General features: G+C 41.6%; 1 protein-coding gene across 1 annotated transcript in view; it reads left to right on the top strand.

Annotated features, from left to right (window-relative positions):
• Positions 1-25,425, top strand: part of LOC103462596 (talin-2-like) — a 61,105-nt gene extending 35,680 nt beyond the window's left edge. Inside the window, exons 16-54 of the mRNA XM_017303869.1 lie at positions 414-548; positions 735-894; positions 2,848-3,014; positions 5,321-5,449; positions 5,946-6,059; positions 6,235-6,348; positions 6,704-6,838; positions 7,015-7,143; positions 7,238-7,340; positions 7,468-7,676; positions 7,960-8,079; positions 8,237-8,434; positions 8,541-8,680; positions 9,690-9,783; positions 9,875-9,964; positions 10,060-10,182; positions 10,257-10,400; positions 10,968-11,129; positions 11,338-11,478; positions 11,596-11,777; positions 13,231-13,363; positions 13,574-13,675; positions 14,327-14,497; positions 14,634-14,780; positions 16,307-16,408; positions 16,614-16,733; positions 16,911-17,057; positions 17,305-17,471; positions 18,211-18,394; positions 18,491-18,616; positions 20,095-20,211; positions 20,345-20,530; positions 20,626-20,733; positions 20,850-20,955; positions 22,277-22,401; positions 23,745-23,933; positions 24,026-24,208; positions 24,662-24,787; positions 25,060-25,425. Coding sequence (XP_017159358.1) covers positions 414-548; positions 735-894; positions 2,848-3,014; positions 5,321-5,449; positions 5,946-6,059; positions 6,235-6,348; positions 6,704-6,838; positions 7,015-7,143; positions 7,238-7,340; positions 7,468-7,676; positions 7,960-8,079; positions 8,237-8,434; positions 8,541-8,680; positions 9,690-9,783; positions 9,875-9,964; positions 10,060-10,182; positions 10,257-10,400; positions 10,968-11,129; positions 11,338-11,478; positions 11,596-11,777; positions 13,231-13,363; positions 13,574-13,675; positions 14,327-14,497; positions 14,634-14,780; positions 16,307-16,408; positions 16,614-16,733; positions 16,911-17,057; positions 17,305-17,471; positions 18,211-18,394; positions 18,491-18,616; positions 20,095-20,211; positions 20,345-20,530; positions 20,626-20,733; positions 20,850-20,955; positions 22,277-22,401; positions 23,745-23,933; positions 24,026-24,208; positions 24,662-24,787; positions 25,060-25,188 — 5,457 coding nt within the window. The 3' untranslated portion in view covers positions 25,189-25,425. The remainder of the gene's footprint in view (positions 1-413; positions 549-734; positions 895-2,847; positions 3,015-5,320; positions 5,450-5,945; positions 6,060-6,234; positions 6,349-6,703; positions 6,839-7,014; positions 7,144-7,237; positions 7,341-7,467; positions 7,677-7,959; positions 8,080-8,236; positions 8,435-8,540; positions 8,681-9,689; positions 9,784-9,874; positions 9,965-10,059; positions 10,183-10,256; positions 10,401-10,967; positions 11,130-11,337; positions 11,479-11,595; positions 11,778-13,230; positions 13,364-13,573; positions 13,676-14,326; positions 14,498-14,633; positions 14,781-16,306; positions 16,409-16,613; positions 16,734-16,910; positions 17,058-17,304; positions 17,472-18,210; positions 18,395-18,490; positions 18,617-20,094; positions 20,212-20,344; positions 20,531-20,625; positions 20,734-20,849; positions 20,956-22,276; positions 22,402-23,744; positions 23,934-24,025; positions 24,209-24,661; positions 24,788-25,059) is intronic.

The raw sequence follows: 25,425 nt of genomic DNA, 5'->3' as shown, positions 1-25,425 counted from the left end.
TCTTTGCATTAATTTTTTTGAAAAATGAGTGTATTATGGTGCAGTTAAACACTGTGCTCTCATCATTTTGCTCATTGCTAATCATACGGACCACATGTGTGTAATTAGTGTAACTGCACTGCTGGCTTTGAGTCAGAACTGTTTCATTTATTAGCTGCAGTGTGCTGAGATTATCCCTGTCCAATCATGTTTTTCTCTTTTTGGATCATTGATTAGTTTCACTTTACACTGAAAAAGTGGATCAAGATGATTTGAGTGTTCAATTAACATTAAAACGAGGATTTTCGACGTTTTAACAAGAGGAAAGTTTTCCACTCGGTGATGATAATTTTTCCGCTGCTGATGACGGAAGCTAAATATGGCCGTATTTCTCAGTGACAGCTTTAATACTTTTAACCCTTTGGTTGTCTCAGGTGGTGAGTCCGACCATCAGCTCTCCGGTTTGTCAGGAGCAGTTGATCGAAGCCGGGAAACTGGTGGACCGCTCAGTGGAGAGCTGTGTCCAGGCCTGCCTCTCAGCCACGGAGGACGGGGAGCTGCTTAAACAGGTCAGCTTGATTCACCGACTGATATACAACAAATCTGTCGTTTTTACCTTTTTTTTTTTCTTGAGGATTAGTTCTAATGTTAACATTACAGGCTACAATGGGACACCTTCGTTTAATCGAACAGGAAGTTTGATTTATTTAAAAAAAAAAAAACAGAACTGGTGATGCTGGTCTTGTTTCCTGAAGGTGAGCGCAGCAGCAAGCGTCGTGAGTCAGGCGCTGGCAGATCTTCTGCAACATGTCCGTCAGTACACCGCCAGGGGAGAGCCAATCGGGCGCTACGACCAGGCCACAGACACCATCATGACCGTGACGGAGAGCATCTTTACCTCCATGGGAGACGCAGGTGAGCCTGAAACGGACATGAACCAGCAGCAAGACGTTGTGAAATAAAATAAAACCGTATAAAGATGTTTTGACTAAGATTTCATGTGTAAAATTATTCCCTGGTTTTTTACATACACATGAAAAATGAAGCCAGAATGGTCAGGCCATAGGGGGCGACATGTGACTCAGCGGTAGTGCGAATGCACCATTTGGAGAAGTTACAGTACTCAAAAAAAATAAAATAAAATAAAATAAAAATTATACAGTCAGGCCATGTGTGGGAAATATATTTCTAAGAGTTCCGAGTATCATTTCTGATATATATATATATWTTTTTTTTTTAATTAATGCAGCAATTTTTTTAAAATTCTTGCTGGGAAAAAAAAATCTTCAAACACAACACTCCTATTTTTAATGCTCTTCACAGGGAAAGATGCTTCTTTTAGATACATTTGATCCATAAATATGCATAAACATCTTTATTTTTCCCACATGGATTCTCTGTATCAACTGAAAGACTTTGATTGTTTAATCTATGTCTGTGTACATTCATAATATTCACAAGTTTTCCACTAAGAAAGGGTCATCCGAGCTCTTGGTTGGTAGTTTCTGAAGATGCCTTGCTGTGGCTGTAGTCCCATCCCGGCCCGTCTTCTCCTCAGCTTTGCTGACACAGTGATGTGTTTGAAGTGACTGCTGTCAGCTGAAAGCACAGAGAAAAGCTGACAGTCATGTTAACAAGTCTGACAGTAGAAAAGGACCAGAGGGAAGGAAGAAGATGCACAAAGAATGTTGTTGGCCTGCAGGTCAAACAAGGAAACGGATCGACCCAATAAGAGAAGTGGGATATCTGATATCTGCTGCAGACTGTCGGGTTGAAACCGCCTCTTCTGTCCCACCRGATGGTGAAAGAGAGACAACAACTTTAAGAGATTACAGCAGAAACATCATCAAACTGGAACTGTTTGATACTTCAATTTATTTACTTCTGATCAGGTGCTATAGAGAACCTATGTGGTACTGTGAAGACTAGAGTAAGGGACACCAGATCCAACRGTAGAGATGAACTGGAGGCCGCTGCTGAGCAACCTGGACTTCCTCTAAACCTCAGCCGAGCTGCAGACTGATTGCTTCCACGTCAGGCCACATCGAAGCAGTGATTCATGCAAAACGAGCCCCTGATAACCGTCAGGCGCATATTTAGTACATTATAAAGACATCGTTTTCTGTAGTTACATTTGTCAGTATTAAAATACGTGTTTTTATTGGTCTTGTGTAAAGTCGGAGAAACCGCGTTTTGGTTTTCGTTTGCTACAAACTAAATTTATCATCTCACTCTGGCAAAAAAAATAATCACTGTTTGTAATAACTCAGTTCAAGTGCCACTTTTATAATTGAATTACCGAAATAAATGTGCTTTTTAATGACATTCTAATCAATTTAGATATTCCAGTGGTTTAGTGGATTTGTTGTAAATTAGATTGTTTTCAGCTACAAATCTGACTATATTAATTATAATTGAACCATAATGAATATCTCTGCATTTTGTACCTAATAACTCTCCTGCTACATGTAGCTGATTAACAGGAGCCATGGTGGCAACAGTATGGCCTTAAAAAAACAAAGAAGGTGTTTTTAGACTTTTGTTAGACAGTGACTCAATGTATAATGTGGCCAATGATGTCAGTTGTTTGTGGTCAGCTATGTGTAAAGTTTTGAAGCAGGCACAAACAAAAGGAAACGGTTGTGAAAGTGMGGGAAGACATCAGAACGTTCAGRTAGCCAAAGAAAACATAGACATTGGAAAAKGGAGGATTGGGCCCAGGAAAACTGGATTCAGATTCAGAAAACTTAACATTAAACATTAACGCTTCAGTTTAAGAAACTGGAACTGTGTGKTTGTTGTGATCACATCTTCTACACTCTGWCTCTTTCCTCATCTCCATTCATTTTTGTCTGTGTCGCCATGCAGGAGAGATGGTTCGGCAGGCTCGGGTTYTGGCTCAGGCTACCTCAGACCTGGTGAATGCCATGAGGTCCGACGCTGAGGTCGAGGTGGACGTGGACAACTCCAAGAAGYTGCTGGCAGCCGCCAAACTGCTGGCAGAYGCCACTGCAAGGATGGTGGAGGCAGCAAAGGTGAGCCTGAAAGTTACGTCCTGTTTTTTGTGGCAAGTAGATGTAACGTTAAAATAGATGGAGCAAATGCAGAAAAAAAAGTATGTTTTGTGACGTCAGATTGTTTTAAAAATCATGAACTGAAATAGTTATTTATTGATGTGTGTCCACTTCAGAAACGTCTCGAGGTTAAAACGCTTTTCTACGGCTTTCATTCTACGTTGCAGAATGTTTTCACGGCCATCTTAGCGACTAATAGGTTGATGACAGGGGTGGCATTTTTCAAAACCGGTCGCTCTCTGCTTATCTGGTGACCTTTTCTAAGACAGCAGAGGGAAAAAAACCCGCAGAACCAGGAACCACAGYGGTAATGTGGTGTGAAAAATGGGACTGAGAATGACACATAGGTGCAGAAGTCTGCTTTGTCCTGTTAGTGCCTCCTCAGTTTCTTGATAAAAGATGACATTTAAAGCATCTGCAAAATCAAAAACAAAGCATTGTATAAAAAGACTTTTGTTTTTTTATTTATGAATTTGTTTTGCTTGGCAGCTTAAGAAGCAGATCTGCGGTGACTTATAAAGTCTGACATTTGTTTTTCTCATTTTTCAGGTCTGGATGAATATAGAAAAATATGAATATGAAAATGTTTATTTTTTTACTTCTACCTTTTTAACTATAGGACAAAAGTCTATTAATGTCTACTTGTCACATTAGTTCATATTAATTTGACATACTTTATCTTTGATCTACTCATCTGTATTTTTATTTCAATCTATTGACTATTAAATTAAGGCTCAAGATTTTTTGTTTATTTATTTATTAATATATATTTTTATAATTTTTTTGTGGAACCTACAGTCAAGCGTTCAACACTGTTCAAGAAGATTCGAGCTTAATTATTTTTCCTCAAGTAACCAAAATGTGCAAAATCAAATCTTTGAAAGTGTCGATGTATCATGAAATATGGTGGGTCTGGTTGCCATGCAGTGTCAGATTTTGCTGCTCAAACCACATATGTTCCCATTTATTATTATTCTACTTAGCTATTATTGTCTCTTCATAAACAAATGTTAACCTTTGCAGAGGGAGACTTTTGGCTCGGAAATGGCACTTTGCTGTATATAGACATTTTAGCACTGAATTATTGATAAAAGCAATAATTCAGYGCTCAGTCAATACAGGAATAAGTCGAGTCAATACAGGATTTTAGTCACTCTCTTTATTACACCTCATATTTTTAGAGCAGCGAGTTTAAAAGTAAAAGAAGTGTTTCCTCAGACTTGTCTCCCTCTCTGCTCCATCCATCTGCTCTCTCCCTACATCGGTCTCATTATCTGTCGACAGGATTGCTCGCCGATAAACGCTCCTCTTCCTCCATGGAAATGAAATGATGCCCTCCAGCTGGTTTGCAGAGCTTGATGCCAGATTTCCCACCATCACAGCTGCATATTTAGTTGTGTTAATGGAGGCCGAGGCCCACAGTTGATTTGGCAACTAATTATTAATTTGATTCACTTCATTAATTTCTCTGTGTTGGCTTTTAAAAATTGTCAGGCCAAGATATGCTGTATTCACTTTTAAGCAGATATGTAGTTTTGCAGGGTTTTTTTCTTTCAGTGAGAACCTTTGACTTCAATTTAGATGCTTTTTTTTAAATGCTACAGCTTGTCAAACAACAAAACATGGAAATCTTGTCATCGTTTGCAGAAAGTTTAATAATTACCCTAATGATTTGTTTCTATGCAAAGCCATGTTCCCAGTTATTAACTTAATAGCCACAGGCTTTTTCTACAGCAGCAGGAAGCTTTCTAAGTGTTAGCTTTCAAAAACTCAGCAATCTACTCTCTTGAATAAAAAAAAAAAAGCACAGAGAGCGAAAGGAAAGAGCTCTTTAATATAAACGGATATTAAATTTGACTATCGGCAAAGGGATTATGAGTGAGTAATCTCTCCCACCACTCTGACCTCAGCTCATCCTTATTAGATATCAGATGCATGTAAATAAATTTGATTATCATTAAAAAGTCAGCTTAAGGGTTTCAGGGAAAAAGGAAATATTTAATAGATATTTTATATACAATTTAATATTTGCTTTTCATAATTGCTGATCTACTAAAATTAGATCAACAATTTTAGCACTTGGTTGCACAAAATATCCACTTAGCATTTGGTAGGGGCTCTTTAGCTTGAATTAATGCATAAATACTTCACAGTAATAAAGACTGGTTATCCCTGTATATAATAAATCTATATCGCATATAAACTTCCCTTTTTGATAATCTGATTTACTAAGTTGCACATTGATGTCCCGTGGTGTGTGTTTTCAGGGTGCAGCAGCGTACCCAGAGAACGAGGACCAGCAGCAGAGGCTGAGGGAGGCTGCTGAGGGCCTGCGGGTGGCCACCAACGCTGCGGCTCAGAACGCCATCAAGAAGAAACTCATCAACAGGCTGGAGGTTAGCAAGGCGACATCAACCTCGAAAACGGAAGCATATCTGTCTTACCAAAATATTYTAGTTGTATACATATATTTTTTTATAATTACAAATATGTTTTTTGAAATTGCATTTTTCTGATCTAGTACTTTCTGCAGATTTACTTTTTGCATGTTGAATTTTCTGCTAAATACCATTACTTTAGTGGAATGTTCAGCTTCACAGTTTCTGTCCTTATAGTCACTTTTATGCATGCATGCATTATACTTCCCGTTTTAGAAATGAAGCAACATAGGAATGCGTTGAAATAGAAAAATAAGAAGGAATGTTTCTATAGTTCTTTATCCTCTGGGGAAAAAGCATAAATATTCATATTTTCTCTTGAAAAACAAATGTCATGTTTTCTAAGACTTTCACACTGAATATTTAGTGACAGAGCTGGGAAATGGCAGAGTTAACACAGGTGTCTACTTTTTGATTGCATTTTGAACGCGAATATTTTGTTTTATCTCCTCAGAACGCCGCCAAGCAAGCCGCGGCTGCAGCCACGCAGACCATCGCTGCCGCTCAGAACGCTGCCGCCTCCAACAAGAACACAGCAGCTCACCAGCAGCTGGTGCAGAGCTGCAAGGTGAGGATTAGAGCAGACAGACGAGTGCCTTTATGACATCTGTTTTTTTTATTTTTTTTATTTAATAAGTCACCTTCAAGCCTTTTATTAGCTCTTTGATCTGCCCGCTTGAGTTTTTATAAAGTTATATAACAGGATTTTAACTGCAGTATTGATTGTGTTTGTGTGGCCACAGGCTGTCGCAGACCACATCCCCCAGCTCGTYCAGGGAGTCCGAGGCAGCCAGGCCAAACCAGAGGACCTGAGTGCCCAGTTGGCYCTTATCATAGCCAGCCAGAATTTCCTRCAGGTACAGCATGCTACGGCCTCAGCGCTCCTAACTTTACTTCCCTAAGGACATCTGGAAACTTCATATTMCCAAACTCTTCCCCAAATAACTTCAGTCCCACATTAGGAACCAGGCTGAAATTATTAATAGTGCTWCTGTCATGGGAGGTCCCGTTAAAGTAGGCCTGTAACCTCTTTTTTGTTTAAAGAAACATTAATAGTGTTGTCGTCTTAATGCTTCAGGCCTGCATGAGGTGAAACTTCTGAAAACGAAATGAGCACAATGCGAGATTATTTCATTCAAGCACAAATCTTTTCAGTGAGTATTTATTTAGTTGGAATCGGGGAAAATAATGCATCTGCTTTTCATTCTGCAGCCTGGTAGTAAGATGGTGACCTCGGCCAAGTCATCTGTTCCCACGGTGACCGATCAGGCCGCGGCCATGCAACTGGGTCAGTGTGCCAAAAACCTGGCCACCTGCCTGGCTGAGCTCAGGACATCTGCACAGAAGGTAGAGCAAAGAGAAACACCACAGTTTAATCCTGCAAGCAAAAACACAACAGAAACCTTCAATTAAATGAAACATTTGCATTTACAAATGACACATTTTAAAATGTCGGAGTATCTYGACGTACAGTAGCACATGATTGCCGGAGCTGTATTGGAAGGCTGAATATTCTCTTCCAGGCTCATGAAGCTTGCGGCCCCATGGAGATCGACTCGGCGCTCACCGCCATCCAGACCCTGAGGAGCGAACTGCAAGACGCGAAGCTGGCTGCAGGGAACACCCAGCTCAAACCTCTGCCTGGAGAGTCGGTACGAGACCCAAGAAGAGATGTTCAAGGRGGATTTTCCTCCAAACACAGCCCCCCTAAACCCCCTCGCTTCGCTCACTTTTTTTTTGTTTTAGTTGGAGAAATGTGCTCAGGATCTGGGCAGCACCTCAAAGGCAGTGGGATCCTCCATGGCTCAGCTGCTTACATGTGCAGCTCAAGGAAATGAACATTACACTGGTTGGTTCTGCAAAATGGACRCTTTTTTTGTAGCCAGAAAATAATGCTTCAAACTTACCTGCTATCTCATTTAGAAGACGCACATCCTGTGGTGACGCATGCTGCTGTTGGGTGAATCTGTTTCCAGGAATCGCTGCYAGAGAGACGGCCCAGGCCTTGAAGACCCTCGCCCAGGCGGCACGAGGCGTCGCCGCTTCCACCACGGACTCCCAGGCGGCCGTCGCCATGCTTGACTCGGCCCGAGACGTCATGGAGGGCTCAGCGCTTCTGATCCACGAGGCCAAGCAGGCGCTGATGTCCGACGGAGACGCCGAGAGTCAGCAGAGGCTGGCGCAGGTGAGAGRGTTTGGGTTTTACTCCGGGAATTTATTTTATTTTATTTTTAAAAATTGCATTTTCAGAGAAAATGATGCCATTCAATATTTAAAAAAAATGAATATTTTGAGTTTGTAAGAATCTTCAGGCTCTTAATCTGGTTTTATTTTGCTGCCGATTGTTTTGTCTTTTTAATTTTCTGTGTTGCCTGACTCATGAACATCACCAGCAGATTTTTAGCTAAGCCAGSTCACCTCCTCTTACCTCTGTAAACCCTGTGTTGTGATCCTGCTGTGCGTTCCAGGTGGCCAAAGCCGTCTCTCACTCCCTGAATAACTGCGTCAACTGTCTGCCTGGCCAGAAGGACGTGGACATGGCTCTGAAGAGCATCGGCGAGGCCAGCAAGAAACTTCTGATTGAAACCGTGAGTCAASATCCCACTTATTGTTTATGTATTKTTCCCCGCTGCAATAAATAAATGATGATATAGGAACAGCTTCCAGGCTGCTAAACTTTCACTCTCTTTCTGGTGTTTGATCTAAAAAACTATAATAAATCTCTCCCTTGTGTGCCCTGCTCAGATCCCTCCGGCCTCCAAGTCGTTTCAGGAAGCYCAGAATGATCTGACTCAGACGGCAGCAGACCTGAACCAGTCGGCAGGCGAKGTGGTCCACGCCTCCAGAAGCTCCAGCAACCAGCTGGCTTCAGCCTCTGGAAAGTTCAGCCAGGACTTTGATGAGTTTCTGGATGCTGGCATAGAAATGGCTGGGCACACACAGGTTGGATTTACTGAAAATCAGCAGCTCCCCCAATTATGTCGAAGTAGAAGCTTGGAAATGTAATTTCTCAGTCTGATYATTGCCGTTGTTGATGGTGCCGTTTCAGAAAAAGGATGACCAGGTGCAAGTGATTGGTAACCTGAAAAACATCTCCATGGCTTCCAGTAAATTGTTGCTGGCTGCTAAAAGTCTGTCTGTGGACCCTGCAGCTGCAAACGCTAAAAACCTGCTCGCTGCTGCAGCAAGGTAGGACAACTAGACACAACGAGTCCTATCCAAAAACTAACTTTTTTGCATTCTGTAAATTCCCTACTCCAGGGAAAATTAAGCCYGTTTTCCAACACCCTTTTACAATAATTGACTTTGTTGAACCACTTTTTGTTGCATTCATATTCTCTTCCAGCTTTTCACATCTAGACATTTATAAATTTTTCTCATCGTTCTTATCAAAAAAGCCTAACCTCATTTATTGACACTTTTCTGCCAAGCACCGTCACATGTAAGTGAAAACATTTCAATTTGGACTCATCAAACCAAAGTGCATTCTTCCACATATTTGTGTCCCCTATGCAGCTTTTACAAACTACAGAACGTATCAGCTTGCTTTTTAAAAATTAAATAACTTTGCTCTTATTTTAAGATGGCCAGATTTATAGAGTGTACCACTAAAAACCTAGTAACAGAATCTCCCATCTGAGCTTTCAATATCTGCAGGTCATCCAGATTCACTATGTGCCTATTTATAAGACTCAGCCACACAGAGGAGGTACATTTACTGACTAGGTTACTTGTGAATGCAATTGAATACACAGCATTATTTAGAGGCATCAGATTAATAATGCGCACCACTCCTAACAGAATTTTTGAAATGATCTAAGACTTAAAATCCTCCACAAAACATTAAATTTTGAAGGTGTAAATGTTATGTTTGTGAGGAGTAAATACTTTTTTTTAAGTTCCATTCTGTTCAAAACTGAAAGATGGAGCAGATGCCGTGAGTCTAGAGACCCTCAAACTTGATCCAAGGACCTAAATGCCTCTGGACTGGAAGTAAATGAGAAGCTAGAGAAACTAAACTAGCCATAATATATTATCCTTGTTCCAAAAAAAGGGGAAAGAAAGACATTGAAAGCAAAATKTATACTTTACAGTTCCATGAAATGAAATTTCTACTTCCCATATGTGCTCATGAAACATGCAACACTAATAATTGTACTCCTTTGATGATTGTTTTTGTGTTCATTTTGTTTTTCAGGGCTGTGACTGACAGCATTAACCAGCTRATCACGCTGTGCACCCAGCAGGCGCCCGGTCAGAAGGAGTGCGACAACGCCCTCAGAGAGTTGGAGGTAAACCCATTAGTTTCTGATTATTCGCTTGTCTTTCTCTTTTATGTAGGAAGAGGAGTCACTCATTCTTTCCTGCTAATTTGTTCACCAGGCTGTCAGAGGAATGCTGGACAACCCCAGCGAACCGGTCAGCGACCTCTCGTACTTTGACTGCATTGAGAGTGTGATGGAAAACTCCAAGGTAGGCCTTTATGCCCAGCAGCCTGAAGATCAGAGCACCGCTCTGCCCTACTGCRGCCTAATCATTGGTCCCCCTCCTGCTGCTGCTTCGTTCAGGTMCTGGGAGAGTCCATGGCTGGCATTTCTCAGAACTGTAAGACCGGGGATGTGCCTGCGTTTGGAGACTGCGTTGGCTCCGCCTCCAAAGCCCTTTGTGGCCTCACTGAAGCTGCGGCACAGGTACAGAGTGGAGAAGCTGCTGTGTGTGTGTATCCAGGTGATTGTGACTAACGGTTGTGTGTGTTTTTTCTCAGGCCTCCTACCTGGTGGGCGTATCGGACCCCAACAGTCAGGCCGGACACCAGGGGTTGGTGGATCCCATCCAGTTTGCCAGGGCCAACCAGGCTATCCAGATGGCCTGTCAGAACCTAGTGGACCCACAGAGCAGCCCCTCCCAGGTGCACAGATATACATGCGAACCTTTGAACTATCAGTGATTACATAACAACTGCTTCATAGTACTTTTAAAAAAAGATTTGTTACAAAAATCAGAATTTTTTTCTGTCTACATTTTTCATCCATCTTGACCTGAAACATGCTGGTGGTTTTATAACATATTTTTTTAATATATATTTTTAGCTTTGGTGATTATACTTTTGCTGTGTTTATGAAAATGATGAGAAAAGTGACCCAACTTGTCCTTTTCGTGTGCAAACCTTTCACTGATTTGTATTYCAATGGCCGTCCTCYTTATATGAAAGTCTAATATTGATATTTCTCATTATCAGCTGAATTTTTCTATTATCTCCCTGAGTACAGCTGGCCTATAGCTCAAAAGAGTTGCTTATTAATATGAGTACTTCTCTTTTCCTCACACTTCCATACAAGACTCTAGWTGCCATTTTATTGTTGAGTGGAGTTTCAATAATTCACTTTAACATTTCTAGTTTTTTTTTTTGGTAAAAGGCAGGATGTTTTTGCAGCTGCTTTGTTTTAAACGAATAACTGTGTTTATAATACAACAGGTGCTGTCTGCAGCCACAATCGTTGCAAAGCACACCTCTGCATTGTGCAACGCCTGCCGTCTGGCCTCCTCCAAGACCACCAACCCAGTTGCTAAAAGGCACTTTGTACAGTCTGCCAAGGAGGTGGCTAATACCACTGCCAACCTGGTCAAAACCATCAAGGTAGGTCATAACCGGCATTCCCCAGTGCATAGTAACAATTATTTGGTTGAAATGACTTCGAATCACATTTTTTTGACTTTGATTTATTTTCCTAAATAAGACGTTTCTGCCCTATAATTTTGCGACCAGTCTTAATGTTCTCTCCGTTTCTTGAGATCCGACCCACCCACCGATCGAGCTTTTGACTGGTTCTATTCCGTTTTCAAAGGCTCTAGACGGCGATTTCTCAGAGGAGAACAGGAACAGGTGTCGGGTCGCCACCGCTCCGCTCATCGAAGCCGTGGAGAACCTGACGACGTTCGCCTCCAACCCCGAGTTTGCCAGCGTCCCGGCTAARATCAGCAACGAGGTGTGTCCACGAGAACATCTGAAGCCACTGTTTACACCTTTGTCGTGAAACAGAGGAGTGTGGAACGCGTTCAGGCCTTTCTAATTTACTTAAAAAGCATGTTTTTTCCCCTTAAAGGGCTCAGCAGCTCAGGAACCCATCCTCCACTCGGCACGCTCCATGCTCGACAGCTCCACCCACCTGCTCAAAACGGCACGTTCATTGGTTATCAACCCCAAGGACCCGCCCACTTGGTCCGTTCTGGCTGGTCACTCTCGCACCGTCTCCGACTCCATCAAGGCTCTCATCACAGCCATCCGGTTAGTGAGGGAGGGAGGGATTGTTCAGGTCTTATGCATCATGTTTACAATGATTTCTATGCAGAGATGTAGATGTTAAAATTGCAAAACTAGATCTAATACACACAAGGTGACCTGTTTATTTCTGTTCATTTTGATCAGGACGGGTCACAGCTAATCGAAAGTTCTTATAAAAGTAGAACATCACATAAGTGTGATAAAAACACACTGTTAGTTGCGGCCTGCATCATAATGGACTTCTGCTTACTTGACATTTGAGACTAACGCACAGTCATCAGTGCTGCCTCCAAACATATGAATGGAAAGTTAAGTGGAAGGCAAAAGTGTGGCAGAGGCATGGACTCCATGCTGCTCAGTGTCCATTGTGGAGTTTCCAGAGTCTGTAATGATCTGTGTCATCTGCTGGTAATGAAAGGCAGTCAGCCATGTTTCATTAAGTCTAAATCTTTGCAGCTGTCTGTCAGGAAGCATTAATGCAGTTCATGGTTCCCTCTGCTGATGAGCTTTATAGAATGATTTAAAGAAATGCTGATTTTAATTTTCAGACAGACCTAGTGCCTGATGACACTTCAGAGCTGCCAAAACCGCCTGTAATGACCTACATATTGATCATATAATAAATTATATTGAATTATATGGTTCCTTTACCTTTGAGTAGTCATATTTTCTTTATATATCAATGTGTGTATAATGAAWCCTTATGACCTTCAGGTTGAACTGAATGAATTAAAACATTTTTTGATTATATCCCTATTTATTAAAATTCACCTCTAAAGATGTTGAAYTTGCTCAGCCAAGATTAGGGATTAAAATTGTCTCTATACAGTCACGCGTGATGACATCTTTGCAGGTTTGATTTTCTCTTTCACACCTTTTTGCTCCTGACCTTGTTCAGAACAGCARTGATCCCCCAGGGGGACTCGGCCCCCAACAACAGGCGCTCTGAATTTTGAGGCGTTCTTCTCTTTTTCAGAACATCTGCAAATTAGCATTCACACACAGCCAGCCAGCTTAGCGTCTCTTTCACTTCTGCTGCTCTTATCGCAGGCTTCCTCATGGACTGCAAATTCACCACTGGGACTTCGGCCCATGCCTTTAATGGGATTCTATGATCTTCTGCGGTGCTGGCGAATACAAATGGCAAAGGACCTCTCTGTCCTGCAGAGGTCGATCTCATAACGTTGTTCGTCTCATTAAACACAAAGATGAGGTTTTCTGGTAGATTTCCTCACTGTCCCACCACGGGGCCAAATTGATGCTTACCAGACTTAATCTGCCCAAGAGGCCAGAGCCACAGACGACTAAATTACCTTCCCATCTTGATTTTCTTGCACAAAGAAAATGTTTTAAAAATACAACAGCTTTTCTCATCTACCGTCCTGTCTTCTTCATCTATTCATTCATTGCTTTCGTTTCTTAACCCATTTTTTTTTATTTTTTTTGTCTGTTTCAGAGACAAGGCCCCTGGCCAGCGGGAGTGCGACACGTCAATTGATAACATTAACAGATGCATCCGAGACATTGAGCAGGCCTCTCTGGCCGCCATCAGCCAGAACCTCCCCAGCAGGRACGACATCTCACTAGAGGTGAGCGGCTGAGACGAGACGATTTTATCACAATGTTCTGATCCCATTAGATCCTTCTGTTGAATGTTTGAGCCAAGAGAATGCAAAAATCTTCACGTTTCCCCTTTGCATCTTTGTTTTATGTTGCTTCCTGACGGCCTGTTTACACAAACCAATACAGTTTAATCAAATCGCATAAAGCCACTTAACTTCTTTTAATTCCTCGTTCAGGCRCTACAGGAGCAGCTGACCTCTGCTGTGCAGGAAATTGGTTACTTAATTGACCCCGTTTCAACAGCTGCCAGAGGCGAAGCTTCCCAACTAGGACACAAGGTATGTGGGCCAGGGATGGGAATCACAAGTGCACTGGAATGATGGAGCAACAAAGTGCTGTGATTTTTTAAAAWTTTTTTATATATATATAAATATGTTCTCTTAAAATGTGACAAAATTATGGAAATTACCAAAACTTCAGATGCTTTTCAATACAAGTTGCACAGGTCAGACTTATCTTAGACAGGCTTAGAGTGGGGCAAGGCCTTAAAAAGCTATTTTTAACATCTAGTTTTTGATTTTAAACTTATATTTATCTTTATCTTCAGTTTGGAACATGTCAGCTTGATTTTAACATTTTACCGAGAGCGTTTTTAGTTTTGACTTACTGATTGAATGCATACACACATCTAAAACTAAAACGGAGCTGTTTTAAAAGTTTTAGAGTTTCTGACTTAAATTTCATAGTCAGGTTAAACTGGATCTGTGATCCTTTAAACACAGTAGACTTCTAAAYTAAAACAGAGTCTTCAGTTTTAGCTCAGAAACTGAAGACACATACACATCTTAAACGTAAAACGTGTACGAGCTCTGTAAAAGGTTTCCTGCACGCTTGAGGAAAAGAAAGTTAGGAAGTCATGTTTAGCTTCAAGTATAATTGAGTCTTCTGCTCACAGAACTTGTATATTTCTGTGTGTTTTTCCCCGTCAGGTTACCCAGCTGGCGGGCTACTTTGARCCTCTCATCAAGGCTTCTGTGGGCGTCGCCTCCAAGCTCAGTGACCACCAGCAGCAGATGACGTTCCTGGACCAAACAAAGACGCTGGCTGAGTCTGCCCTGCAGATGCTCTATGCTGCAAAGGAGGGTGGAGGAAATCCAAAGGCAAGGACTTTTTTATTTTTTTTTTAATCCTCTATGTTTTGTTTTAACTAATTCTGCCCAGCTGCTGAGATGATCTAAGAAGTCTCCAGCAGGATAYTTAACCGTCTCCGCTGGTACTTGTGTGATAACTTGGTAGGCGGCCCACACCCACGATGCCATTGCGGAGGCAGCTCAGCTCATGAAGGAGGCAGTGGACGACATGATGGTGACGCTGAACGAGGCGGCCAGTGAGGTGGGCATGGTGGGAGGAATGGTGGAGTCCATCGCTGAGGCCATGGCCAAGGTAAGTTCATCAAATTTTAACTCCACAGTGGATGAATGGAAACCCTCTCACTCTTGTATTTAAACTCAAACAAACCCATTAACCCATTTAGTTTCTGGGGTCTTTTTTTGTTTGTTTTTACAAGAAATGTTTGCTGCTATTGCTTCCTGACTGTATAGTGCCTTGGAAAGTATTACTACTCTTTGACCTTATGTATAATAAGTCATGCTACACCCCAAAACTTTCATTTTGATTTGACATAATCAAAATGAAAGGAAAATTAGAAGCCATGTTTTACTTTTCTTCACATAAACGTCTCTTTCCAGTTTTGAATGACTGACTGAACAGTTCTCCATGAGACAACCTCACTGATTTAAAAGTTTTTTTTTCTCTGATGTGATTTGCAGGTCTTTGTGATTCTGGTTCTGTAACGACCCACTGAGGCCTTTACAGAACATTTCTAGGTTGACTTTTTCTGTCCCATAAATTCCCCTAAAAAGACACAAACACCTGTGGTTGTCATGTGGCAAAATGTCCGAAGGCTCAAGGTGTATTGATGCTTTTGCAGTAATCTAGAATTAATTATTGTATAATAATATACGTTTCAGAATTTATTCTATTAAAAAGCTTGTTTTTTTGTTTTTTTAGCTTGTCACTTCATGTTCGCAGCATAATGACGGCAACCTTTGTTTTGTTTAAGCGCACTTAAATAATTCAGTGGGGGGGAAATTAACTGTTGATGTATCCATCCTTACACAAAGCCAGGCTTTTTTTTCCAACAGCCAAACTGTTGGCAAAAATATAAAGTGCAAAGAAAGTCTGGAACCTTTTTACCCTGATAACAGGTGAGGAATAACATTATCACTTAGGCAACAATGCCTCAGATGTGTAACCTCACCAGAGAGAATGACGTGTTTGAATTCATTTAACGTTATGGATTATTTATAAAGTGATTAGTTGTAGCTCTGCATTTTCAGCATTCGGGAGTCTATTTGCTTGCGTGACCTTCAGCGCAGTTGATTAAACTTGGATAATCAATCTGTATAATGGCTTGTTGTCCTCTGTGATTCAAGCAGAGCTCATTTGAAGCTTTTTCTCGTGAACTCAGTCACTTATTCCAGGCTTCAGATTCCAAGCTGCGACTTCTCTCAGCAGGAGTGGCAAAGATCGCGCACTTATAATATTATGAATTCCTATCGATCCGGGCRTGTTTTTCCCACATGTTATCTTTTTTTTGTCTCTTCCTTTCCTGTGACAGGCACTTGTGTTGAATACTGTCTAATTTAGTAAAAGGGCTGGAAACAATATGCCTGCATTGCTTTTTTTTTTTTTTTTTTAAAGCTATAATTACAAACTTGGGTGGATAATTTATAATGAGTGTAAAGAATTTGTTTTATTTGCTTTTAAAGATGATATGGAAGTGAAATCATGCCTGAAGCTAAAGATTTAAATGATTGTTTCTTTTTCTGATGTTTTTTTGAGTGCGGTAGTGAACAAATAAAAGTGAGCCGCAGTGCCATTTCTAACTAGTTTGTSTCCAAATTTAGCTTGATGAAGGAACGCCTGCCGAACCTGAAGGCTCCTTTGTGGATTACCAGACTAACATGGTGAAACATTCAAAGGCTATTGCAGTGACTGCCCAGGAGATGGTAAGCCTTCACGACAAGTACAACTCCAACATGACAAAGTTGAGAAGATAAACAAACTTATTATCATATGTCCAGCTGTGACATGTAGTTATTTGGCCAATGCTTTATGAAAGGTCACCAGTTTTAAAACGCTGATCACTAGACTGAAATGAGCCTGTGTGTCTTATCTCTACTCTGAAGTTCATTGTGTGTGTTTATCCATTAGATGACCAAATCAGTGACCAGTCCGGATGAGCTGGGGGCTCTGGCCTCTCAAGTGACCGTGGACTACAGCCAGCTGGCCGTCCAGGGGCGGCTGGCTGCTCACACTGCTGAGCCAGAAGAGGTGAGGAGGAAACTGAGATGCTCATAAAAGCAACTCCACTTTCACAAGCCACGGAGATATTTAGTCATCGCGGGAACAAAGAAGCCAGTTAATTAACGAGGATCTTTCCGTGCAATTAAAATCTCGTCTTTGTAAATCAGCGCTGAAGTTTTCCAATCGGCTTCTCCGTCGTTGCAGATCGGCTTCCAGATCAAGAGCCGAGTGCAGGAGCTCGGTCACGGCTGCATCTTCCTGGTCCAGAAGGCCGGATCTTTGCAGATCAGCCCGTCCGACAGCTTCACCAAGCGGGAGCTCATCGACTGCGCCCGTGCTGTCACAGAGAAGGTATCGGATTTATTTAATCTAGCTGCGTGGCATTTCTAAAARAAAAAAAAAAAAAAAAACTTTCATTGAAAAATTTCATTAAAAAAATTAATCATTGAAAGCTATTAGGTTCCATTAATAAAGAATCGGCAAACAAAACTCACTCAACTATTTGCTCTTTAAAACAAAAATAAAATAAAAATTACCTGCAGGTAATTGTCCATCCTCACCTGTATGTTTATGGATTTTAATCTCTCTATGTCCCCAGGTGTCCTTGGTGCTGTCGGCCCTCCAGGCTGGTAATAAGGGCACCCAAGCCTGCATCACCGCTGCCAGCGCCGTGTCGGGCATAATCGCAGATCTGGACACCACCATCATGTTTGCATCTGCAGGCACACTCAATGCAGAGAACGACGAGTCCTTCGCAGACCACAGGTCGGAGCATGAAATACTCGAATGGAAACATAATGACAGCTTCTTGGTTCAGGCAATTTTTCAGCCCAGACTGACAGAATGAAGTGTAACCTGCTAAATGCAAAGGAAGACTTTGCATTTAGCAAAGATGGCAGAGGTGTCACACTGCATTAAATTCATATGTTGGAATGTAATTCRCTCTGAATGCACAATCTTACTGTTTTTAGAATGAATTGATTSATTTATTTGTGTATTACTGGGCCCTTCTTCATTTTTAAAAGGCACATTGTCTCCTGTCAAGGGAGTTCTGAATGCAGCGCAGTGCAGAGACAGACATATCTGCTGATTCAAGCTGAGACCTGTGACATTACATGACACAGTGACACRRATCCTTTCAGGCAGTGCTCAGGCAGTTTTTGCCTCGTGCTAGAATGAAAAAGCATAAGTGGGAGTGCTGCACCAATTTGGCTTCAGAGTGTAAAGAAGTCTTAAAAAMTTGAGAATTTCCTGCAGATTTGTGGCTGTCCTCCCAAACAGTTGTGGAAAAAGTTCTGCTTGGAAATCAAAACATCTGCACATCATTCCCATGACTGTTTCTGCAAGTGTTAGGCTTTGAGTTCAAGCTTTTATTGACTCAAAATTATATCTGAAAATTTTCGGCCAAAGCTCAACTGAATGACTACTTGTCATATTTTGTGGGATAAGTAGTTTGTTTGTTTTTTGTTTTTTTTTTTACTTTCACTCTCCCTTCTGGCATCAGGGAAAACATTCTGAAGACTGCCAAAGCCCTGGTAGAGGACACTAAGATGCTYGTGTCCGGAGCCGCTTCCGGTCAGGACAGATTGGCCCAGGCCGCCCAGTCTTCTGCCAAAACCATCACCCAGCTCACCGACGTCGTCAAACTGGGAGCGGCCAGCATCGGCTCTGATGACCCCGAGACACAGGTGACCACGAGTTTGTGAAACGATGTCACGTCACTTCTTTGTGCTTCCTGGACGTCACGGTAACAAGTCAGCGTCCCTGTCTGCCTTTTTCACCAGGTGGTTCTGATCAATGCAGTCAAAGACGTGGCCAAGGCGCTAGCGGAGCTCATTAGTGCCACCAAGTGTGCGGCSGGGAAGGCAGCAGATGATCCGTCTATGTACCAGCTGAAGAGTGCCGCTAAGGTAGGGGGGATCATTCTGGAAAACAGTGTTTGACGGATCAATTTCTCCATACATTGGTGTAATACGATATGAACGGTGAAYCTTATGAGCAACAAAAAAATAAACCCTTCTAAAATGCTTTTTTTTATAACTTATTATGGGAGACCATGATAAGTAGGAGGAACTTGCTTCCTCCTTCTTCCTACTTTACCTAGTAGGAGGCAGGAGGAAATCTGAAATGCATACGAAACCCTGTTCATCAGAAATGATGAGCAGTTGAATTGTCTTTTCTGACACACATGCAGTGTTAAAGCTGCAGCTYATAATTCACTGATTACACTGTTCGACTCCTCATTATCACTCTGAGCCGTGAAGATGTCAGTTCAGTCAGCAACAGCTCAGGGTGTCAAAGTCTTACAGATGGTGAAAAAACATCCAGATTTAGGTTTAAGGTTGGAAAACAGGAACTGCTTTAAAGATTCTTTGTTTATGTTCCTTCTGTCGTTCCTTCTGTGACTCTACCAGAATTTAATGAAAATGTTTTCACTCCCAACCAACCAAAACATTACTTGTATGTGACTTTTGTATCTTTATACCACATACAAAACACTGATTTTTACTGATATGACAAAAAGCTTGAACATATATTGACATGAGGTTAACCATTAAGTTACAGTATGGTTTCATTTTATGACGAGNAACTTGCTTCCTCCTTCTTCCTACTTTACCTAGTAGGAGGCAGGAGGAAATCTGAAATGCATACGAAACCCTGTTCATCAGAAATGATGAGCAGTTGAATTGTCTTTTCTGACACACATGCAGTGTTAAAGCTGCAGCTYATAATTCACTGATTACACTGTTCGACTCCTCATTATCACTCTGAGCCGTGAAGATGTCAGTTCAGTCAGCAACAGCTCAGGGTGTCAAAGTCTTACAGATGGTGAAAAAACATCCAGATTTAGGTTTAAGGTTGGAAAACAGGAACTGCTTTAAAGATTCTTTGTTTATGTTCCTTCTGTGACTCTACCAGAATTTAATGAAAATGTTTTCACTCCCAACCAACCAAAACATTACTTGTATGTGACTTTTGTATCTTTATACCACATACAAAACACTGATTTTTACTGATATGACAAAAAGCTTGAACATATATTGACATGAGGTTAACCATTAAGTTACAGTATGGTTTCATTTTATGACGAGAGTAATCTGAATTGTGACCATCTCTATATTACAGCGCCCCCTGGAGTCAGAATGTGTGATGGCTACTGAATTTGGTGGTTTTTAATCATTATTCAGAACACACAATATGCAGAGGATAAATGAACTTATGATTGTAACTTTCCATTTTTCTTTTACTTTTATGTACTTTTATCACCTTTATAACTTTCTAACCAAACTGTAAATAAATGGGCCTTTTTTTACTGGTTTAACAATGATTCGCCTCATGAGGGTGAAGCATCTTCACTGGGTGTAAAAGCAGTAATGCTGTGTTCCAGGTGATGGTGACCAATGTGACGTCCCTGCTGAAGACCGTCAAGGCTGTGGAGGACGAGGCGACTCGGGGCACCAGGGCACTTGAAGCTACGATCGAGTGCATCAAACAGGAAATGGCGGTAAGAAAGGCCTGGAAAAAAAACTCATTAGCTGGAAAAACTCATCAGTTTTTCTTTTTTCTCCCCACCAAGACTCGGTGATTCAGTCTTTTAGTTATGTAACTTTACTGTCTGGTTTTCTCCATCCTATCAGCTGTTTCAGTCTAGGGATGCTCCCAATAAGACCACCACCCCAGAGGAGTTCATACGCATGACTAAGGGCATCACCATAGCTACCGCTAAAGCTGTGGCTGCAGGAAACTCTGCACGCCAAGAGGACATCATCCATACRGCCAACCTGAGCCGCAAAGCTATCTCCGACATGCTGACGACCTGCAAGGTGCMGAGTCGCTTCCATATATGCTGGCTGCCCTGTGCTGGAGAGATTAAATTGTAAAAGTTAAAATGTTTATTGATTTGATTTTTCCTTTCCAGCAAGCGGCTTACCATCCCGAGGTCAACGAAGAGGTCAAGAAAAGAGCCCTGATGTTCGGAGCAGAGTGCACAACCGGATACATTGATCTGCTGGAACAAGTACTGCTGGTAGGTCCAAAACCACATCAGGAAGGGTTTGCATGGCAATAACTATTCCCCTTTTTGTTAGCTAGCTCCCACTCTCCCTGTACAAGTGTGTTTAAGTGGTCAGCGTGTGTGTTCAGGTGATGCAGAGGCCCTCAGCAGAGCAGAAGCAGCACCTGGCAGCTTGCTCCAAACGAGTGGCGGGCGCCGTCACGGAGCTCATCCAGACTGCCGAGGCCATGAAAGGTAACRGCCGCCACCCAGACCGGCACCTAAAGACGGAGCTGTGYAGAAGTATTCCAGCCTCCTGTACTTTTCTGCATTTTGTCACATTACAACCACAGATTTTAATGTGTGTTATCGGAGTTTTATGTGATATTCCAACACAAAGTAGATCATATGTGTGAAACTAAAGAAAAAGAATTAAAGATTCTCAACATTATTATTATTTTTTTTACAAGAAAAGAATCTCAGGTGTTTGCATTTGTATTCAGCCAACCAAYGTGAATACTGTATCGAAACATTTTACTTTAGAAAACGCCTCAACCTCACTCAGATTAGATGGAAAGTATCTGAATTCTGAATTGTTGTCTCAAATCCCCAAATGGATTTTGGTCTAGGCTTTTATTTTTGTCATTCACACATGAATACGCTTCGATTCAAGTACTTGTGTTGCAGTTCTGGTGGTATTTAGATGGTGTTTAAGGTTGTAGTCAGTCTATTGCAGCCTCTGACATGTCTTCTTCAAGACATTATGTCATTATATGCATTTAGCTCCATCCATCTTTCCATTAACTCTGATGAGCTTCACTCTGCTGAAGAAATGCAAACCATGGGTGAGATGTTGTGTTCAGGATCATGTGCAGTGTTAGATTTCTGTCACACTGTGTCTTTTTATTTTGACTCTTTTTACCCATTAGGTGACTTTTGATAATGGCTTGCGCTGGATTTTATTTAGGAGTATTAGAGTCAAGGGGTCCAAATACAAATGTGCACCACATCTTACTGAAGACCTTTTTTCAGTTTTGTTCCGTTCTGCCAGGTTGCCATACATTGTGTTGGTGCATCACCTGAAATCAAATATCACTTGAAGTTTTTGGTTACAAAATGCAAAAGAGCTCCAGGGATTTGTATACTTTTGCATGACCCTGTATAAAACAGACATTTTTAAACATTTTAATAATGTTCCTGTCCCCTCTTATTTTGCCACAGATGGAGGTAAGTTAGCATTGATTTGTGTACTGTGACTTCTTCAGCACTACCAAGGGTTTCTTTAATCAGCCACCTTCAGGCTTCTCGAGCATCTTTGTCTTAATTTATCGCACCTTATTCCCATTTAATCTACATTACTTCATTTTCAGTCTGTTTGTGCGCTGTGCATGGAGATGTGCGGAGATTTGCTTTTTTTTTCCTGTGCTCACGGCTCTTCTGTTGTTTTCTGTTGTGATCGTCGTGTTGAGGCATGCTCTGATGCAGCACGGGTTTCTAAGGCAGTGTTTGATTTCTGCCTTCGAGTTTAAAACCTAACGGTGTGTGTGTGTGTGTGTGTGTGTATTCCGCGCTTCAGGTTCGGAGTGGGTGGACCCCGAGGACCCTACAGTGATAGCAGAGACTGAGCTGCTCGGGGCCGCGGCGTCCATCGAGGCGGCAGCGAAGAAGCTGGAGCAGCTGAAACCCAGAGCGAAGCCAAAGGTGGGGGACCTGGTGATGGATAACTGAGGGATGAAAAGGGGGAAATAGTTTTAACATTTCTTAAATTGCACAAAAAAGTAGACATTAACTTGGTCGACTAATGTAATAAAAAAAATTTTAAAATATATTTTTGGGCCTATATTAGTAAATGTACAGCTGAACGAGATATGGATATGGAAGTATGTAATTCACAATTTTTTCTCCGCAAGGTAGATCTAATTTACATTTTTTGACTTGATGTCAATGGATACAATTTTCTTAATCTGTTGTTTACGTTTGTTACCAATGGTAAGGTGTCACTAAGATGAAAATAATAATTCACCGGCGATTCTAAATATTAGTCAAACTACTCTTTTATTATTTATTTGTCAATGAAAGTTAATAATTTTATAAAAACCCACTGTAACTGCACAGCTGCTTTAAATGCTTCAAAGGATTGTATGAGGTCTGTTGTTTAATGCAGTAAAGAAATGTATAAAGGTTAGAATATGCTCTGGTAAAAGCATTTAGGAACTATAAATAGGATGTTTCGTTGTCAAAACAGCTTATGTCGAAACAACTTTTTAAAATAAAACTATTATTGAGATGTAAATAATGCMTAAAATTKTGCGTCARTTCTTTATCTGGTGTCTGTTTTAGCAATGAWGCCTAAACAGAAAGACGTTATATTTTTAATAACAATATATCATCATATTGTGATTCCAAAATTGACTAATTTTACTGCACGTTAAGTGTTTTTGAATACATAAATAAAAAATAAAAAAGTAGCTTAGTTTCTTTAGTTATTTAGGTGTCTTTCTAAAACAGAACACTTTTGTGAAGATTTCTGTCCAGCTTCATCTTCACTCTTTCTCATTTTTATGTGAAACGCACAAACCCAGCCTCTGAGGTGTTGTCTCTGTTTACATCCCACGCTCCCATAGCAACACAGTTCACACCCCCACCCCCCACTCCTCCTCCTGTTCCTTTTCCCTAATCCATTCCCCATCAACTCATATGTCCTGGTTTTAGCTTAGTCCGTCTGAGTCTGCTGCCATCTAAACCCCCATCCTCTCCTCCCTTGCCCACCCCCCACCACCGGAGGCCTTCTCTGCAGGGCTCTGTCTGATATGTTTGATATATTAGGTTGTTATTCAGTCCCAACTATATATCAAACATATTCCTACAGTGTCCCGCTCTGTCTACAGACTTGTGGTGTGAATGTGTGTGTCTGTGTGTGAGAACGTCTGAAACACTGAATGTTTGTTCCTCTTCAGTTGATCCAGATTAATTTTTAGTTTYTTTTAGGAGTTCTGAACTAGTGTTTCTGGTGTTTTACTGACCGCCCCTCCTTCCGCCCTCAGCAAGCAGACGAGACGCTGAACTTTGAGGAGCAGATCCTGGAGGCTGCCAAGTCCATTGCCGCAGCCACCAGCGCGTTGGTCAAATCCGCCTCGGCCGCTCAGAGGGAGCTGGTGGCCCAGGGCAAAGTGGGCTCCATCCCTGCCAATGCTGTGGATGATGGACAGTGGTCCCAGGGGCTCATCTCTGCTGTAAGTCCTTGCCGCTGAAGAGACGTGAAATCCAGCCGATAACAATCGGCGCAAACATTTTGTAAAATTTCCTTTTACTTATTATCTCACAGGCGCGTATGGTGGCGGCAGCGACAAGCAACCTGTGTGAAGCCGCCAACGCCTCGGTGCAAGGCCACGCCAGTGAGGAGAAGCTCATCTCTTCAGCCAAACAGGTGGCGGCCTCCACCGCCCAGCTGCTGGTGGCCTGCAAGGTGAAGGCGGACCAGGACTCCGAGGCCATGAGAAGACTGCAGGTATGCAGTTAGCATCCTGAACCTTATTTACGAAAATCTTATTTTATTCTTATTAGTGCCATAAAAATAAAAGTGTGATTATGGTGTTATAAAGCTGTTTTGATAATCTCACTAACTTTTTTTCTTACAATTTACACCACTTTTCTCTTTTATTTTGGCCTGGTTAATCCATCTTTAACAAGAAAGAAAAATCTGAATAATTAGCTTTAATTTGTAATGTCTGRTTGTTAGAAAAACATCTTAGTTCAAAGATGTTTGAACTAAATGGAAGAATAGTCTCTTCCATTTTCAGCAGCTCGCACTCGCTGCTGAAAAGTGCATTTCTCAAATGGGATATTTTCTCTTTTTTTTGACTTGCAATGCCATTAATGTATTAACATAAAACGATTTGCATGAACAATTTTCCATTGAACCTTTTTGCCACTGTTCTGTTTTTCTCCTTCTGCTCCGTAGATTGCAGGGAATGCAGTAAAAAAGGCATCGGACAATTTGGTCCGGGCGGCTCAGAAAGCAGCTTTTGACAAAGCGGATGAGGACAACGTGGTTGTCAAGACAAAGTTTGTGGGTGGAATAGCTCAGGTAATTATTTAAATGTATTTGTTTACASTATTTCAATAAAGTATGTGTTATTGTAATTATACAATTGTGGGGGTTTTTGTTCACCATCATTCAGACGTGACGATGTAAAGAAAAAAAAATACCTTAAAGGATTTGTTTTGTTGATGTTCTCACCTTTGTAGGAATACCAATTTATTTGTGCATGTGTAACCTTTTGGACTGAATGTTTCTGCCACCTCTGCTAACTTGCGTATTAAAAAAACCCCAAAACAATTCCTGTACCGTCTGCGCAGATCATTGCAGCCCAGGAGGAGATGCTGCGGAAGGAGCGGGAGCTGGAGGACGCCAGGAAGAAGCTGGCTCAGATCAGGCAGCAGCAGTACAAGTTTCTGCCGAGCGAGCTACGAGAAGACGCCAACTGATGCCTGCTGTGTGATGAGCACGTCTGCGTTTGGTGTGGCAAACCTGGACAGGTGTTATGAACCCACAGTGAYTTCTGTGACCGGTTCTTGAAAGACCGGTACAACTTCATCGCATGAAAAGATCTTAAATAGCTACGAGTGGGTTTAAAATACTACTGTGTGGAGTCAGCTACTTCCTGCAAACAACATAAAGATCGTGGTGACCTGACAGAACTTAGTCCTCTCTTATACTGTCTA

The sequence above is a fragment of the Poecilia reticulata genome, linkage group LG3 (assembly GCF_000633615.1).
Source record: "Poecilia reticulata strain Guanapo linkage group LG3, Guppy_female_1.0+MT, whole genome shotgun sequence".
NCBI lineage: Eukaryota > Metazoa > Chordata > Actinopteri > Cyprinodontiformes > Poeciliidae > Poecilia > Poecilia reticulata.
This window is presented reverse-complemented; position numbering and strand designations above follow the sequence as displayed.